The 17,197-nt window shown below is 37.8% G+C and overlaps 1 protein-coding gene across 5 annotated transcripts in view; it reads right to left on the bottom strand.

Moving 5' to 3' along the window:
- Positions 1-17,197, bottom strand: part of LOC124596504 (phospholipid transfer protein C2CD2L) — a 575,969-nt gene that overhangs the window by 10,075 nt on the left and 548,697 nt on the right. For 4 of the 5 annotated variants that reach the window (XM_047135662.1, XM_047135663.1, XM_047135665.1 and 1 more), the window contains one exon: positions 12,999-13,151. In XM_047135662.1, coding sequence (XP_046991618.1) covers positions 12,999-13,151 — 153 coding nt within the window. Of the gene's footprint in view, positions 1-4,753; positions 4,782-12,998; positions 13,152-17,197 lie in introns of all 5 variants that reach the window. The other variant, XM_047135664.1, reaches the window with a different exon arrangement.

The raw sequence follows: 17,197 nt of genomic DNA, 5'->3' as shown, positions 1-17,197 counted from the left end.
CACAAACTAACATGAATAATTTAGGAGTACATACATTCAGTATAATGAAGCAACTTAAGTCACTCAATAAAGGCAAAGCTTCTGGTCCAAACAGTATATCAGTTAGGTTAATTTTGGAGTATGCTGATAAAATGGTTCCATATTTAGTAATCATATACAAGTACACACACGCCCTATGAAAGATCTGTGCCCAAGGACTGGAAACTTACACAGATCACGCTAATACATGAGAAAGAAAACAGATGGCAGAACACTTAGAAAATCTACTAGAGAGATTACCATTAGTCCTCTTCTGGACTGTTGCTTTGTGATATGGAAGCCTTACCAGATGGGACTGATGGAGGACATCAAAAAAGTTCAAAGAAAGGCACCTTATTTTGTATATAACACAAAATAGGGGAGATAATGTCATGGATGTGAGAAGCAAGTTGGGGTGTCAACCACTACAACAAAGGTGTTTTTCAAGAAATTTCCATCACCAACTTTTCCTGAAGCACACCAGCAGCAAGAAGCAGTGAATACCTACATCTTGTGATAGCAAAGGTAATGCTACTGATGACAGGGCCACTAATTCAGAGTTACTCAGTACGGTTTTTCAAAATTCCTTCACAAACTAACATGAATAATTTAGGAGTACATACATTCAGTATAATGAAGCAACTTAAGTCACTCAATAAAGGCAAAGCTTCTGGTCCAAACAGTATATCAGTTAGGTTATTTTTGGAGTATGCTGATAAAATGGTTCCATATTTAGTAATCATATACAAGTACACACACGCCCTATGAAAGATCTGTGCCCAAGGACTGGAAACTTACACAGATCACGCTAATACATGAGAAAGAAAACAGATGGCAGAACACTTAGAAAATCTACTAGAGAGATTACCATTAGTCCTCTTCTGGACTGTTGCTTTGTGATATGGGAGCCTTACCAGATGGGACTGATGGAGGACATCAAAAAAGTTCAAAGAAAGGCACCTTATTTTGTATATAACACAAAATAGGGGAGATAATGTCATGGATGTGAGAAGCAAGTTGGGGTGTCAACCACTACAACAAAGGTGTTTTTCAAGAAATTTCCATCACCAACTTTTCCTCTGAATGTGAAAATATTTTGTTGGCACCCACCTATATAGGAAGGAAAGGCTATAACAAAATCAGAATTCCCACTGAAAGACTTAGGTGCTCTTTTTCCCATGTGGTATTCAAGAATGTGACGGTGAATAAATTGTCTGAAAGTGGTACTGTCAAAACTCTAACAATCACTTTACTGTGAGCTGTAGAGTAATCATGTAGATAGATGTAGATGTAGAAGCTAATTCCATAGTACATTATGCAGACAACACAACATTGCTTGACACACCCCACAGAACTGCATAAGGCAAATCGGGGAAAATTTTGGGAATAATTAAAAACTGTCCTAAATTAAACTGGAGGGAAAATATTGGAAAAGTCTGGAAGACAATAGTTCGCAGTGTGCTACTTCTTGTGGAAACTAACAGATGTGGTCATAAATGAGAATCTAAAGATGTCATAATTTGGTCTTTATGAATCTCTTATGGCACAGTGATATGAGGACATTGGTGGTATACCAGCAAACTTCAGAAAATTGATGTATATTATATAAAAGTAATCAGAAAATGAGCAGAGTGTGTCATAAGCATGTTTCTACTGTCATAAACATATATATCTATTCAGCATGTCAAAAGCAAGTAGGTGACATAACACCATTGCAATAAAAAAAAAAAAAAAAAAAAAACAGAATTTTGTGCAGTCCTTGACCTAGCACATTTTTATTTAAGGCACCCACTTTATGGGGTAACATCATTTTTGAAATAACTAGCATTTATTTTGGTTTTGAAAAACGCTGATACAGAATTAGCAGTGAACTGTATCAATTCTTCTGTAAAAATACCCTTATTATCAACTGTGCAATGGTTAACAAAGAACAGTGAATCAAACTCGACAAATGCACTCCAGACAGCATGACATTTACTTTGAAAATATCCAGTCCTGGCAAAGATCTGTGACTGCACCAAGTTGGGGTGTATAGTTAAATCAGTCCTAGTCAAGTAGCATTGTAGCAGGTTATGGAATTAGCAGATATGATTTTTATGTATGGACGAGCAAATTGAAACAGTGAAAATTTGGGCAGACAGAGTTGATGACTGGTTACTGGGCTCGTATCTGCTTACTTAGAACTTAAAAAAATATCAGCACTTAAGAAAATATGAGCACATGGAAAACCAAATCAGCTGTGTGATTGGACTGAAAGAGTAGCTAGCAAACAGAATGTAGCATTCCATTCTTAACAGATACAAATCTTCAGACATACAAGTATTCCAGTATACCCCAAATGCCTGTTATAGGGCGATTACTTTTCAAAATACAATAAATGAACTTGTGGATAACATCATTAAGTTACATGAGCCTTTTCGCAGGTGGTGCTGTTGCATACAGAGAAGTGGCAATACTAGAAAATTGTAGTGAAAACAGGTAGACCTGCAGAGGATCAACACATGGTGCATGGATTGGCAGCTGGCTCTCAACATGAACAAGCGTAACATTTTGTGCATAACTAAGCAGAAAGACCTATTATTGTATGATAACCTGACTGCACAACAAGAAGTGGAAGTAATCACATCCATTAAATACCTGGGAGTATGTGTACAGAGTGATTTAAAGTAGAATGACTACAGAATTAGTTGCAGGTAAGCCACAAGCCTAGCTGAGATTAATTGGAAGAATCCAAGGGAAACTTAGTCCATCCACAAAGGAGGTAGTTAACATAAAGCTTATTTGGACTGGTACTTGAATATTGGGATTCATGCAAGATAGTGAAAAGAGAGATGATCCGAAGAATCGCATCCCATTTCACTATAAGTTCATTTAGTAGTAAAAAAGCATCACTGAGACACTCAACCAACTCCAATGACAAACACTGCAAGAAGGGTTTTGTGCATCACAGTGTGTTCAGATTCTGAGAGGGTACATTCCTATGAAGAGTCAACCATTATATTGCTTTCTTCCATGTATATCTTATGGAAAGACCATGAACAGAAAATGAGAGAAATATGTGCCCACAAAGAGGCTCACCAACAATCTTTTTTCCTCCAGACCATTTGCTACTATAGCGGGAAAAAGGGGGGAGGGGGGGGGATAGCAAGAGTGACAATGATAGGAAAAGTACATTCTGCAATCTTAAGATAGCTTGCGGAGTATAGTTTGTAAAACTACATCTTAGTATCCAGAATGAGATTTTCACTCTGCAGCGGAGTGTGCACTGATATGAAACTTCCTGGCAGATTAAAACTGTGTGCCCGACTGAGACTCGAACTCGGGACCTTTGCCTTTCGCGGGCAAGTGCTCTACCATCTGAGCTACTGAAGCACGACTCACGCCCGGTCCTCACAGCTTTACTTCTGCCAGTATCTCGTCTCCTACCTTCCAAACTTTACAGAAGTTCTGCAAGGTTCGCAGGAGAGCTTCTGTAAAGTTTGGAAGGTAGGAGACGAGATACTGGCAGAAGTAAAGCTGTGAGGACCGGGCGTGAGTCGTGCTTCGGTAGCTCAGATGGTAGAGCACTTGCCCGCGAAAGGCAAAGGTCCCGAGTTCGAGTCTCGGTCTGGCACACAGTTTTAATCTGCCAGGAAGTTTTACATCTTAGTATGTTATGTTTTTGAGAAACCAACCTCCTACATTGTGGAACATGTGCACATATTGTTCGAACATGACAAAACCTCAACTAACTTTGCACATCTTATAAATGAACACCTGCATCATGTTTTTTTTAAAGGGTAGTAAGGGAGATAAGGTCCTATTTTGTGGTCATTTCATTCACCTTACCTGACATCACTTGTTTTCTTTTCATGAGGTTATCAAAAGTGTCCTTTATTGAAACATTAGGAAAGACTAAAGAGGATCCTTGGAAAATTTTTGTTTCCTATAGCACTGTTTGTATATAAGGGTTGTTCCCATGGGTACAACAGAACTTTCTGTTACACCTCCTTTCATGGAATACAGGGAATGCCACTTTGGAAAACTGTTGCTTTTACATTATCTGGTTAAAAGTATCTGTACACACATATACAATGCAGAATTGACCTGTAGGCATCATGGGGGGTCGAGTTTCTTTTTTTGGATATCACTAGATGTTGAGAGATGGAGTTTCTTTTTTTGTGTAGTATATCTGGCTTCACCAGAAATATCCAATCTCCACAATTTATTGGGATTTATTTACAGATTGTATCTAATGAACACATATGTAGATACTTACTTTCTTAAACATTGGAATTTTTGCTGCTCTTAATAGTCTTTTCTTGCTCATTCTCTGTTTCCTGATGAAAGGTACAAAACAACATTTCTTTCCATATATGAAAAAAATTACACTGTTACCTATTGAAATGTATTCTGTATTTATACCTTTCATTGTTTGTGTTATACATATAGGGAAACACACTAAGTTGCAATATTTCACACTAGATTACACTACACTACATTGGGTTATGAAATACCACATAATCTTTTATATTGTTATCTAATTGCATTACCAGTATACTCAATGTTATGTGAACAGGGAGAGAATTGGTTGGGTGTTGGAGAGCAGACAAAATAAATTAATTGCAGCACAACATGCTTAACACTTTAATAACTTAAAAAAGTCAAACATTATTTACTGGAAAACTACTATTTGAAGAAAAAAAATCATAATTTTAAAACTTCAGCAAGCCACAACATATGGTAGCTCTCTTACCTATTCACTCAAGACAGGCAGTAGGGACCAGTAAAAGAAAAGAATGATTAATATTACAATCATTGCAAAATATTAATCATAAATGACAATTCATAAATATATAAACTTTGATTTTATAATAATGAGTGTAAATAAGCTAATTCAGAAGTACAGCAAAGAAATTAAAGAGTTTTGCTTGCTAATATATTGTTGATAATGTGTCTGACTTAAACAACAAAATTATCCTTCTGTTTAAAATGTGGCATTATAAACTAATTTGCAGTTACAAACTGTCATAAAAGAGAAATGAAATACTAAAAATAAATTATTAACAGGACAAGTATGCTAAGAAGAGTCTTTGGCATGTATAAGCAGAAGGCACTGTAGACATGATATCCAGATTAGCAGAAACTAAAAAGTTTAAAAATACTTTGCCTGATAATGTAAGTTAACTTGTCACATTTACAACAACTTTCAATGGTCTTTTAAGTACTACTAAACACACTACAACTTGTTGCTGAGCTCAGGAGACTATTTTATTTCAAACCTCAAAATGACAGCAAAGTAGGCAGGTTAAATATGTTGAAGAAATGTTTGCATGTCTTGTTATCCACAAATGTTAACATTCTATTAGTGGAAAATGAAATCCTAAATAAAATGACAGAAACACACACTACATAAGCTTATCAAAGGAGACAACTTGTACTTTGACTGACAATGTGCCAGGAAGGACAAGGACAAACTACTGAACCTTGTAGTTGTTGGTAATCAAGGTTTCTTGATGCCTAATAGACATACCAGTGGTGAAAATTAGAAGTCATTCTGTAACAGAGACATAAAAAGTAAGGTCTGATGACATATGAACTAACTTATAGTGCCAACATTATATTTCGGATGCCGACTAAAAAAGTAAAAGATAAAAATCTTTTACCAGTTATTTCTATCAGGATATCTTTAGTTTTTTAGATGCAACCCACTATGCCATGAACAAATGTGTTGTTTTGCCCATAAAGCAGGTGTACTTCTGGGAGTTGTGCCCATTTCTTTTTATTTCTTTTAAACATTTTCTTATTGTTAACAATTTTGTAGAAACTTCTTAGAGGCACTGCAGAATTAACTTCTTCACTACATAGTAATTACAGTTGATCCTATAAAACATTCTTCCAACAACAAAGATTTTTCTCGCATTTGATCAACTTCAAAATACAGGGTGGTTATAATTAAACTTTTGCTACTTGAGAGTGCCCCCATGAAATACAAGTGATCATACGACATTCACTACATAGTGATTACAGTTGATTCTATAAAACATTCTTTCAACAACAAAGATTGTTTTCACATTTGATCAACTTCAAAATACAGGGTGATTATAATTAAAGTTTTGCTACTTGAGAGTGCCCGATGAAATACAAGTGATTGTAGGGCAATGAAACTTAATGGAAACATTTGTAAGGACATGCAAAAGAGAAATAATGAATTAACTATTGAAAAAAAAGAAATTTCAACTTCTACATGAGATGGTAACATCTGTTAATTGCACGCCATGTTTACATTCCAGTTTACAAATGTTGCTCAATGTGCCAATAATCTACATACACGACAGCCTGGATACCATTTCATTTCACAACTGTTCACAGTACTTTTTCAAAAGAAGGACCATGGAATTTTCAGCTGACGTGACACAGCCCATGCATTGCTTGAAGATCACACATTGCTTCCGGCATTCTCAGCCATATCAACAGGAACTTCTTCAACAGTTTGTGGCAAAATTGGCCATCCCCTCCCAAGAGCCATTCCTAAATCACAAGTTAATTTTAACTTCCGAATCACGTTTTTCAACATCAGTATGGAAAGAGGTACCTCTTCATCTTCCTTTAATCTGTCTATACTCATGGAGAGCAGCAGCATCATTGCTGTTGTTTTGATAAAACAACTTTATGAGTGAAGTCCTGCTTACATAGTTGAGATCCAGGTTGACTGTCTACAACTGTAACACACACTGATGCTTGAATTCCAGCCCTATTTCATCAAACTAGTATCAGTGCCTGCAGTGCAGGTACCCTTATGGCAAATTGTTTTGCTCAAAGTTGCGAAAGTTTACTTATAACCACCCTATATTTCTGAGTATCTCTAAGAGGTAAAATGCCACAATTTTACATAATATTTCCTAACTGCAGACAATGTCACATTGCTAGTGAAAAATGAAGATGACCTATGAAGGAAAATACATTTATTAGGAAAGATATGTGAAGAGTACCATTTGATGATTAGGCTGCAGCATCACACATGAGTACGATGAAGACACAGAGAAGAAATTAGCAAAGTTTGGGAATATATGTGGAACAATCAACATAAGTCTAAAAAATAAAATGAGAAAAGGAAACAAGATTGAAAGGAAACAAGATTGAGTTCCAATACCTATTTATGGATATGAGCTGTATGTTATACATAAATGCTAAGAAAGTAGCATGCAAGCAACAGAAATGAGATTTCTAAGAGTGGTAAAGGGATGCATAAGAGCAAACAGATTTCAAAATTTGGAAATTAGGCAAGAACTGAATGTATTTAATCTCCTCGATAAAATACAAGAAGATAGGAGAAAGTGAACAAACATCTCAAAAGAATGAGAGGAGATTCAGATTTTCCAGATAAGAAGATTCAAGCCAGTTCGGAGAAGAAGTCAAGGAAGACTTTGGAAGTGATGGGTACAAAAATAAAAAAAAATAAAAAACAAAAAGGCCTAATGCTTGAAGTGAAGTGATGGCTTGCTAACTGCATTATTTATGTATCGCACCTGGCTAGAATTTATAACCAAAAGTTTAATTTTTGATAAGATTTTTTGCATAGTGGTTGGCCTGTCGTTACGTGCACATTAAGATAGTGGTCATTCAGCATACAAACGAACTGTGTGTCAAGTTCCAGTGGCTTAAAGTGCTAAGCAACATCAGCTACTCTTGGTAGACTGCCCTGTGGTTCAACATGCAGCTGAACATAACACACTTGATTTCAATAGCTGCTCCACTAACCGAGCCATCTGGATCCTTCCCTCCACCACCACTTTTTCTGAACTGGGCAGGTGGGAGTTATCCTTACAACACATTCTCCACTTCCATAATTATCCTGGCCTCAGCCTGTGGTAACATACTGTCCCCACACCCTCCACCCAACAGTTTAAACCCCCTTTGTCCTATCATCTCCTCCCCATCCTCATTTCCCACCCAATTTATTTGCAGGCCTCTGCCATCACGTCTGCCCGTCTTTCTCCACTCCTATCCTTTTTGCTCATTCCCCCCCCCCCCCCCCCCCCCTCCCTGCCCACAATCTCCTGGTGCTGCACCTGTTGGCAGTCTAGCCCCTGTACACTCCACCACACAGTGTTCATCTCTCTCTCCACCCATACACTACTATTCCTTCCTCTTCCCCACCCCTCCAGATGGCTGCTTGCATCCTACGTGATGTTGCATTCTGGCTTGAGATTAGATAGATTAGATTAGATTAGTGCTGGACTTGGCACTTTTGTGTGTGTGTGTGTGTGTGTGTGTGTGTGTGTGTGTGTGTGAGAGAGAGAGAGAGAGAGAGAGAGAGAGAGAGAGAGAGAGAGAGAGAGAGAGATAGAGAGAGTTGTGCTTGCTTTTGTGTGTGTGTGCTTTTCTACTGATGAAGACTGTGGCTATCAAAAGTTTTATTTGAGTATCTTTCAATTGTGTCTGCAACCTGACGTGTCTTCTTGATGGTAAGTAGCAATTTGTCTTTTCCTATATTGTTAACAAACTTAATTGAAAGGAAAGGTATAAATTCCTAATGAGTGACCATGTTGAGACACTACTGCAACATTTCAATGAATGTCATATTCACATTGTTGGGATCCATTTCCTGACAGTGCTGGGGTGAGAAATCCTACTACTATGAGTAACTTGTTCCACATATGTGTTAGGTTTCAGTACAATTTGATCTAAAAATTCATTGTTCACAAAGTGAGAAAAGGCCTCAAATGGTGAACTGTTATTTTAAAGATGTTTCTGAAAGCTGGATTTGCCTGTGAAAGCAACTGAGCTGTGATGTCCTCTGTATGCCATCCATTCCACATTTTCATTATCACGGGCATCTTCTTCAACTTCCGCTTCTGTGTGGTTTACCAATTCTTCCTGTTTATCTGTTTGTTTACTGAAGTAGAACAGGTACCTTTTCCATGTGAGAATTTCCTTCCTTTTCTGAACTGCAAGGTCTTGGATCACCAACAGAATCATTAGAAGACTCATCTTCTTTTTCACGACCAGCTTTTAAGATCTTACAAGCATATACTTCAGTGAGCTTTTCAACAGCCATCTTGCAGGTATTTTAACTTGTGAAACAAGCTGAAAGTTGTAGTTTGTACTCAACGTAGTGCTGGCAAGAGAGCATCTGCATTATTGGGGATGCGATGTGATGAATTTGAATAAAATTTTGAAAACTATTAGGTATTATATACCACACAATATCAGTATGAATATCAAGAGTTCAGATGGAAACCCAGTTCTAAGCAAAGAAGGGAAAGCAGAAAGGTGGAAGGAGTATATAGAGGACCTATACAAGGGCGATGTACTTGAGGACAATATTATGGAAATGGAAGAGGATGTAGATGAAGATGAAATGGGAGATATGATACTGCGTGAAGAGTTTGACAGAGCACTGAAAGACCTGAGTCGAAACAAGGCCCCGGGAGTAGACAACATTCCATTAGAACTACTGACGGCCTTGGGAGAGCCAGTCCTGACAAAACTCTACCATTTGGCGAGCAAGATGTATGAGACAGGTGAAATACCCTCTGACTTCAAGAAGAATATAATAATTCCAACCCCAAAGAAAGCAGGTGTTGACAGATGTGAAAATTACCGAACTATCGGTTTAATAAGTCACGGCTGCAAAATACTAACGCGAATTCTTTACAGACGAATGGAAAAACTAGTAGAAGCCAACCTTGGGGAAGATCAGTTTGGATTCCGTAGAAATATTGGAACACGTGAGGCAATACTGACCCTACGGCTTATCTTAGAAGCTAGATTAAGGAAAGGCAAACCTATGTTTCTAGCATTTGTAGACTTAGAGAAAGCTTTTGACAATCTTGGCTGGAATACCCTCTTTCAAATTCTGAAGGTGGCAGGGGTAAAATACAGGGAGCGAAAGGCTATTTACAATTTGTATAGAAACCAAATGGCAGTTATAAGAGTTGAGGGGCATGAAAGGGAAGCAGTGGTTGGGAAGGGAGTGAGACAGGGTTGTAGCCTCTCCCCAATGTTATTCAATCTGTATATTGAGCAAGCAGTGAAGGAAACAAAAGAAAAATTCAGAGTAGGTATTAAAATCCATGGAGAAGAAATAAAAACTTTGAGGTTCACCGATGACATTGTAATTCTGTCAGAGACAGCAAAGGACTTGGAAGAGCAGTTGAACGGAATGGATAGTGTCTTGAAGGGAGGATATAAGAAGAACATCAACAAAAGCAAAATGAGGATAATGGAATGTAGTCAAATTAAGTCGGGTGATGTTAAGGGTATTAGATTAGGAAATGAGACACTTAAAGTAGTAACGGAGTTTTGCTATTTGGGGAGCAAAATAACTGATGATGGTCGAAGTAGAGAGGATATAAAATGTAGACTGGCAATGGCAAGGAAAGCGTTTCTGAAGAAGAGAAATTTGTTAACATCGAGTATATATTCAAGTTTCAGGAAGTCGTTTCTGAAAGTATTTATACGGAGTGTAGCCATGTATGGAAGTGAAACGTGGATGATAAATAGTTTGGACAAGAAGAGAATAGAAGCTTTCGAAATGTGGTGCTACAGAAGACTGCTGAAGATTAGATGGGTAGATCACATAACTAATGAGGAGGTGTTGAATAGGATTGGGGTGAAGAGAAGTTTGTGGCACAACTTGACTAGAAGAAGGGATCGGTTGGTAGGACATGTTCTGAGGTATCAAGGAATCACCAATTTAGTATTGGAGGGCAGCGTGGAGGGTAAAAATCGTAGAGGGAGACCAAGAGATGAGTATACAAAGCAGATTCAGAAGAACGTAAGTTGCAGTAGGTACTGGGAAATGAAGAAGCTTGCGCAGGATAGAGTATCATGGAGAGCTGCATCAAACCAGTCTCAGGACTGAAGACCACAACAACAACAACAACAACAACAACAATATCAGTCACATATTTCCAACATGGCTATGTAATGACACTGTCACGTTACAGTGCCACATCAACTGCACATATTTCCTGTTATAAGGTCGAAAGAAGTGTGAAATGCACATATACTTGGTTCTTTCAACAATGCAACAAGTTTCAGATGTATAAACGAATGACCCAAAGAGGACATATTTCCAAAACTATTTTGCCCACAAGATGATGGAGGATGTCAACCATGTGTATTTAAAGTGGCCTGACAGTAAAATACTGATGTCAGTCAAATATTAGTCACATGATAGTCAAAGGTTAACTGAAGGTATCTGTCTTGGTTCTGTTTCCTAATATAGCCTTCACATTCTTCCTTTCCATTTTCCTGAGTTCTTCAGTTCCTTGTATTGATTCTAAAATCAGTGCTTGTGATGCACATGTGGATGCTGGTAATATTTGTGTCTTGTAATTATTAATTTTTAACTATGGAAATTCATTGATGGGGCAATATGTAAAGTAAGGGACAGTCAACCACTCACCTATACTGGATCAATGTGTGGAACACAATAACACAGAATAGAAAATAGTATTCATGCTAGCTTTCAAGCACCAACTTTTTTTTTCCAGCAATAGTGTACACACACACCCACCCACACACACACACACACACACACACACACACACACACACACACACACACACACACACACAAGCAAACTCCCAGGCCGTGGTGGAAGTCATCAGCCGTACAGTTAGTTTTAATTTCACTTTACAGGTTTCAACAGGTTAATCCGTCATCTTCAGATTAACCTGTTGAAACAAAAAAGAGAAATAAAAATAGTTGTGCAACTGATGATTCTAAAATATATACTACAGTTGCTGAGAAAATAATAGCTATGAATAAAATCATTTCATCAACTGTGTTCAATTAACTGTAGCTGCCAGAACAGTAGGGCCCATTTAAGTCCACACATGTCTGTTTTTGTTTCTCCATTGCTCAGAACATCCCTGCATCTTATTTTACACAAGATTGCACAGGAGCTTAACTGTTTTTGCTTTTCAGCTAAATATAAAAATATGTTTGTAATAAACTGCTTGCCCACAACTATTGAGTTTACTTGTTTTTATGGTACTTGACACAGTGTAAGGACACAATTAAAGGTAAAAGGAAGGTCATCCACCTATAAACAATAACAAATAATATAACTATGGTCAGATATGCTTTGATTTCTCCATTCTTGACAAGCACAAGTTGATGCTTTTCACCCATCTTAAATGATTTTGAAACCTAAAGTTTAAAATTTTTTGTATTAATTTTTTAGTGTAACTTGTTGACAGTGGTATTTGTGAACTGTGACAGAGAGGTGGAAAGGCTGTATGTGCCTAAACGTTTGTATGAAGCACCTTAATAATTATGTCATAAGCACTGAATGCATAACTAATACTGATTCATAAGCTCCCTTTAGCAATCATTCCTAAATGTTATGGAGAAAAATGAAACTGTGCAAAATGGCAAACAAAGAAGGTAAAACAATTAAACAAATAATACGTGGGAATTTGCTTTCTTGTTACATACACACACCCCTCCCTTCTTCCTTCTGTGTCTTTTGAGAGAGCAAATTTTTGCTTGTTAAAAGAATAAAAAGTACAAACAATGCAATATAGGGAGTACAAAAATCATAACAATTAGTGACAAAACATGAAGCAATAGTAGTGATAAAATGTAGTAAGCACAATAAATGGTTTTTCTAAAAAATGATATTCTTGGAATGAGAAAATTACATTTAAATGGTAGAATATTTACCATCACCTCCTCCTCCTCAAATCCTCACAATGATATATTTGAATATATACTCCTAAGAGTAAAGACACCGTGTGCTACTGGACTCTGTTCATCAAAATTGTGACGAGAGGGAGTGGGGTGGTGGGAGTAGCATTGTCAGTACAGTCATCACTTAGATACTGGTAATTAATCCCAGTTAATGAGATAGTTATATATTTAATATTTTTCTTTCCTATTAGATATGTGATGCTCAATAAATATTTTTGCCAATTCTATTTCCTTAGCACAAACATGGATAAAATTCCAGCATTGTAATGAGATTTCTACAATTATATACTTACAGTTCAATATTCTGAATTGTCGAACTTGTGCAGTTGGTATCCACCTTCACATGACAGTGCTTATGACACTTCAGCTGGCAGTCTCTGCATTCATAACCTTGCTTCCCTAGTCTTCGTGCAATAGTCTTCTTGCATACTTCACAGACAGTGCCACTAAAAATATATAATAGAAAATGGCATTCATTTGAAAGACAACAAAGGAGTAAATGAGAAACCTCGCAAAATTAAAACTATTAAGAATAGCTTACACAGCATGCAAAAATATATTTACTGTCTACTAAATTAATTGTGTAAATTTCCTTAATGTCCATACATGCAACAGATTAAAACAGAATCAACACACTGATTAGCTGATCAAGTTCAGAGAGGTTGTTGTTAAAAGTAACTCACTGCTTTCGTCTATAGACTAAGGGGCTAGTATAGATTTATTTCTTAATATCTTATGGCTTAATCTTCTGGATGGTACTGGATGATTACACTTTAAGTGCAGCTACTCATATAGAGGTCCAGTGTGGCATACGGTAATGTATGGCAGCGAAACTTGCTAGATATTCTAACACATAAATGTTTCCATATATAACAGATTAGGAATGAGCCATGAGCAGAAAGGGTCAAACAAGTGAGAAAGGCACAATGTTGATTTTATTATTAACTGCCGCTTACACAGCTGAGCACTGGAGATATTGACAAGATGCTGTACAGCATCAGATTTCCACCTGGCAGCCAAAACTGGAACTATTTTTTTTTTCCAGCACATATCGCTTCCACATTAATGTGTTAGCATAACTACCAAGATTTGGTGCCATACCATAATTACAGCCCACACTGTTGAGTCATGACTAGCTGCATTTTAATTATAGCCACCTGGTATTTGTCAGAAGTCAATGTATATATAATAAATGTCAGCGTGGTTTGTTCACGTGTGCCTCTGTACCTCTGCAATCCATTTGTGTACCGCCACAGGGATTACTTGGTATGGCAGCCCTTTACCCCCATACATGAAGGTTTCAGTTTGTAACTGTGGGAGAAGGATTTAAAGATACGGGTGACAAAAGAGGGGAAGTTGGTGTAGAAACTGGGAATCAGATGCCGAAGTGGCCAAGACTAGCCACAATGTTCATTCTAGAGCATTTCAGAATGTTGTGGAATGTTCCAGAATGTCACAGAATCTTTCAGAAGGTTTGATAAGGTTCCAAGAATGTATAGAATCTCCGTAACACTTGCTTTAGAATGTTGTAGAAAGTTTCAGAATTTTCTTTATGTTCTCAGACACTTTGAAATGTTCTTGGTGTTTTACAAAGAAATGAATAAGTGAGGGACTGAGTACTTTCTTCCGAGCTAGGCTACTGTTCAATATTTAAGTGGATTTAAGAGTATTTGAGAGTATTTTCAACATCAAATAATAACACTGTTATGATTTTTTTGAATGTTCATTTTTTGCAATGTTCTTGAGTGATCTGGAATGTTCTCAGAAAACAAATGAAAATAAAGACCAAGCGAAGTGGGTCTTTTGCTCTGCTAGTAGTAAAAATAAGCTTAAGTACAATGTTCATTTATAAAACCATTTTATTTTATCTTTGGCCTGTTGTCTTCAGTCGAAATGGAGTTCTGTCTGGTGAAAATTTCTTCAAAAATTTCCTGTCAGATGAAAGCATGAAACTGGGGATACCTACAAATTCATAATAATAATAATAAAAATAATACTAAATAAAAACATCCATCATTAGCTACCATTATCCAATTAATCTAATTTCGATGACTGAAGACCACTGTCAGATGTGTAACTATTATTCTAGTATCTTCCGCCGCGGAAGTCGAACACGCACCAGAATAAATGGACGTGGTCAGCCCATAGAGGGCTTCGCCTCCGCGGTGGCTATTCCGCGCAGCGGCTCTCGCGCAGCGGCTCTTGCGCAGCGAGGGCGCCACCGCTATGCCACGTGCAGACAGCGGCCAATAGCCGCTCCCTCTGGTTTCGTATATAGGGACCCGCTCTGCCCTAGTCCAGCCAGTCTGGTACTCGCTCTGGATTTCGTTTCTATCTCGGCGGTACTGCATTCTGGTCATTGCTCGTTGTTGACAATTGCCTGGCTCTGGTTCTGAGTGGATTTACTGTTGGTGTTTGGTGTTGTGGTTTCCACAAACCTCTGTTGTTTATCTCTTCCTTGTTGTGTCAGTCATAGTCGGTCGTGGTCGGTTGTTGTCAGTTGTCGTTGGTCTGTCGTCTGACTCATCCTGTGTTTATCCGGTGGTGCGTGCTCCACCGCCGCCGGCTTCCCCGCCTGGTGGCTCCGATCCGCAGCCCAAGGCGTTCCCGCAGTTGGTTTTGGTTACTACATTTACCGTTAGTATTCACTGTGTGCTGGTCTGTATTGTTAGAAACGTGGAGATTCTTCAACAGATACCAAATCTGTCATGTAAATACTCAGAAGGCAGTAGGGGATAAGTAGCAACTATTTAATGTGCTTGAAGTAGTAATATCTTCTTGCATTCTAGTAGCTTTACTGTTGAATATATAGTGTTAAATTTAGCCTGAGTACATATGAGTAGAATATGGCAGTATAGTGAGTGGTAGTTTTTATCAATATGATATACAGACTTACAAGGGAATGGTTTGGTGTGCAATGCTGAAAATTGCTCTGTAATTTTCTTAGTCACTTTTAGTTCAGCATCATGTGAAAACCATTCATGTTTTGTAACTGCTGATTCACACTAGAAGTTAGCTGAGCAAAAAATCACAGAAAAAAACTATTTATTAGCAGAGCCCACGCAAATGAATAAACTGGCTCCTCCGGATGTTACTCACATACTATTGTTTCAACAAATGTAGTGTGGTGAATGGTCATGGAAATGTTGCAGACAGCCAGCACAACATACACTGAAGAAGAACACTGCTTTAATTCTGTGTTAAAATGGAATAGAACAGTCGTTTTGTGGATATTTCTTTTGATTATCACATCATTCTCACATAAGTTTTAACTTCAAAAAATATTCTGCGAATCCAGTTTCATAGTGCAGATATTTGTATATGTTTTGTTGCTAGCTGTGGATAACTACAGCAGATTTAGCTGAAGAACTAATACAGGGACCAATGACCTAGCAGGTTGGTCCCTTCCCCCATCTTTAAACCAACCAACCAATACAAAAAAAAAAAAAAACCCACACTTCTGAAGATTATCTGTTGTGGGGAATTATAATGACAATTTGTATATGAACTTTTAAATAGTTCAAATAGGTGTGTGCAGAATCAAGAGATAAACAGTTTCTATGACTTCAGTGCCACAGACAAGAAGATATGCAAAGCAATGATGTATTGGTTGAACAACCTTGGTAAAATACTTGCATGTGAGTAATAATCCAAGGAAATTTTGTTTTGACTGTTGTGAATGTGAATTACATAAATGGAAACGTTATATAACTAGAAAAGATTCGAAATGATGTACAATTCCTTTCAAATAACAGCAACATTATGCACATACATTTTTGTTCAACTTAAGAAAAAGAAAGGATAAAGTCATATGGTTTTAGCATTATTGCCCTATATGATTGGGATTTACAGGGTGTTTCAAAAATGACCGGTATATTTGAAACGGTAATAAAAACCCAACGAGCAGCGATAGAAATACACCGTTTGTTGCAATATGCTTGGGACAACAGTACATTTTCAGGCAGACAAACTTTCGAAATTACAGTAGTTACAATTGTCAACAACAGATGGCACTGCGGTCTAGGAAACTCTATAGTACAATATTTTCCACATATCCACCATGCGTAGCAATAATATGGCGTAGTCTCTGAATGAAATTACCCGAAACCTTTGACAACGTGTCTGGCGGAATGGCTTCACATGCAGATGAGATGTACTGCTTCAGCTGTTTAATTGTTTCTGGATTCTGGCGGTACACCTGGTCTTTCAAGTGTCCCCACAGAAAGAAGTCACAGGGGTTCATGTGTGGCGAATAGGGAGGCCAATCCACGCCGCCTCCTGTATGTTTCGGACAGCCCAAAGCAATCACACGATCATCGAAATATTCATTCAGGAAAGTAAAGACGTCGGCCGTGCGATGTGGCCGGGCACCATCTTGCATAAACCACGAGGTGTTCGCAGTGTCGTCTAAGGCAGTTTATACCACCACAAATTCACGAAGAATGTCCAGATAGCGTGATGCAGTAATCGTTCCGGATCTGAAAAATGGGCC

Source organism: Schistocerca americana, chromosome 2 (genome assembly GCF_021461395.2).
Source record: "Schistocerca americana isolate TAMUIC-IGC-003095 chromosome 2, iqSchAmer2.1, whole genome shotgun sequence".
NCBI classification, from domain to species: domain Eukaryota; kingdom Metazoa; phylum Arthropoda; class Insecta; order Orthoptera; family Acrididae; genus Schistocerca; species Schistocerca americana.
Note: the sequence above shows the minus strand (reverse complement) of the source record. Positions and strands in the feature narration are given on the sequence as shown.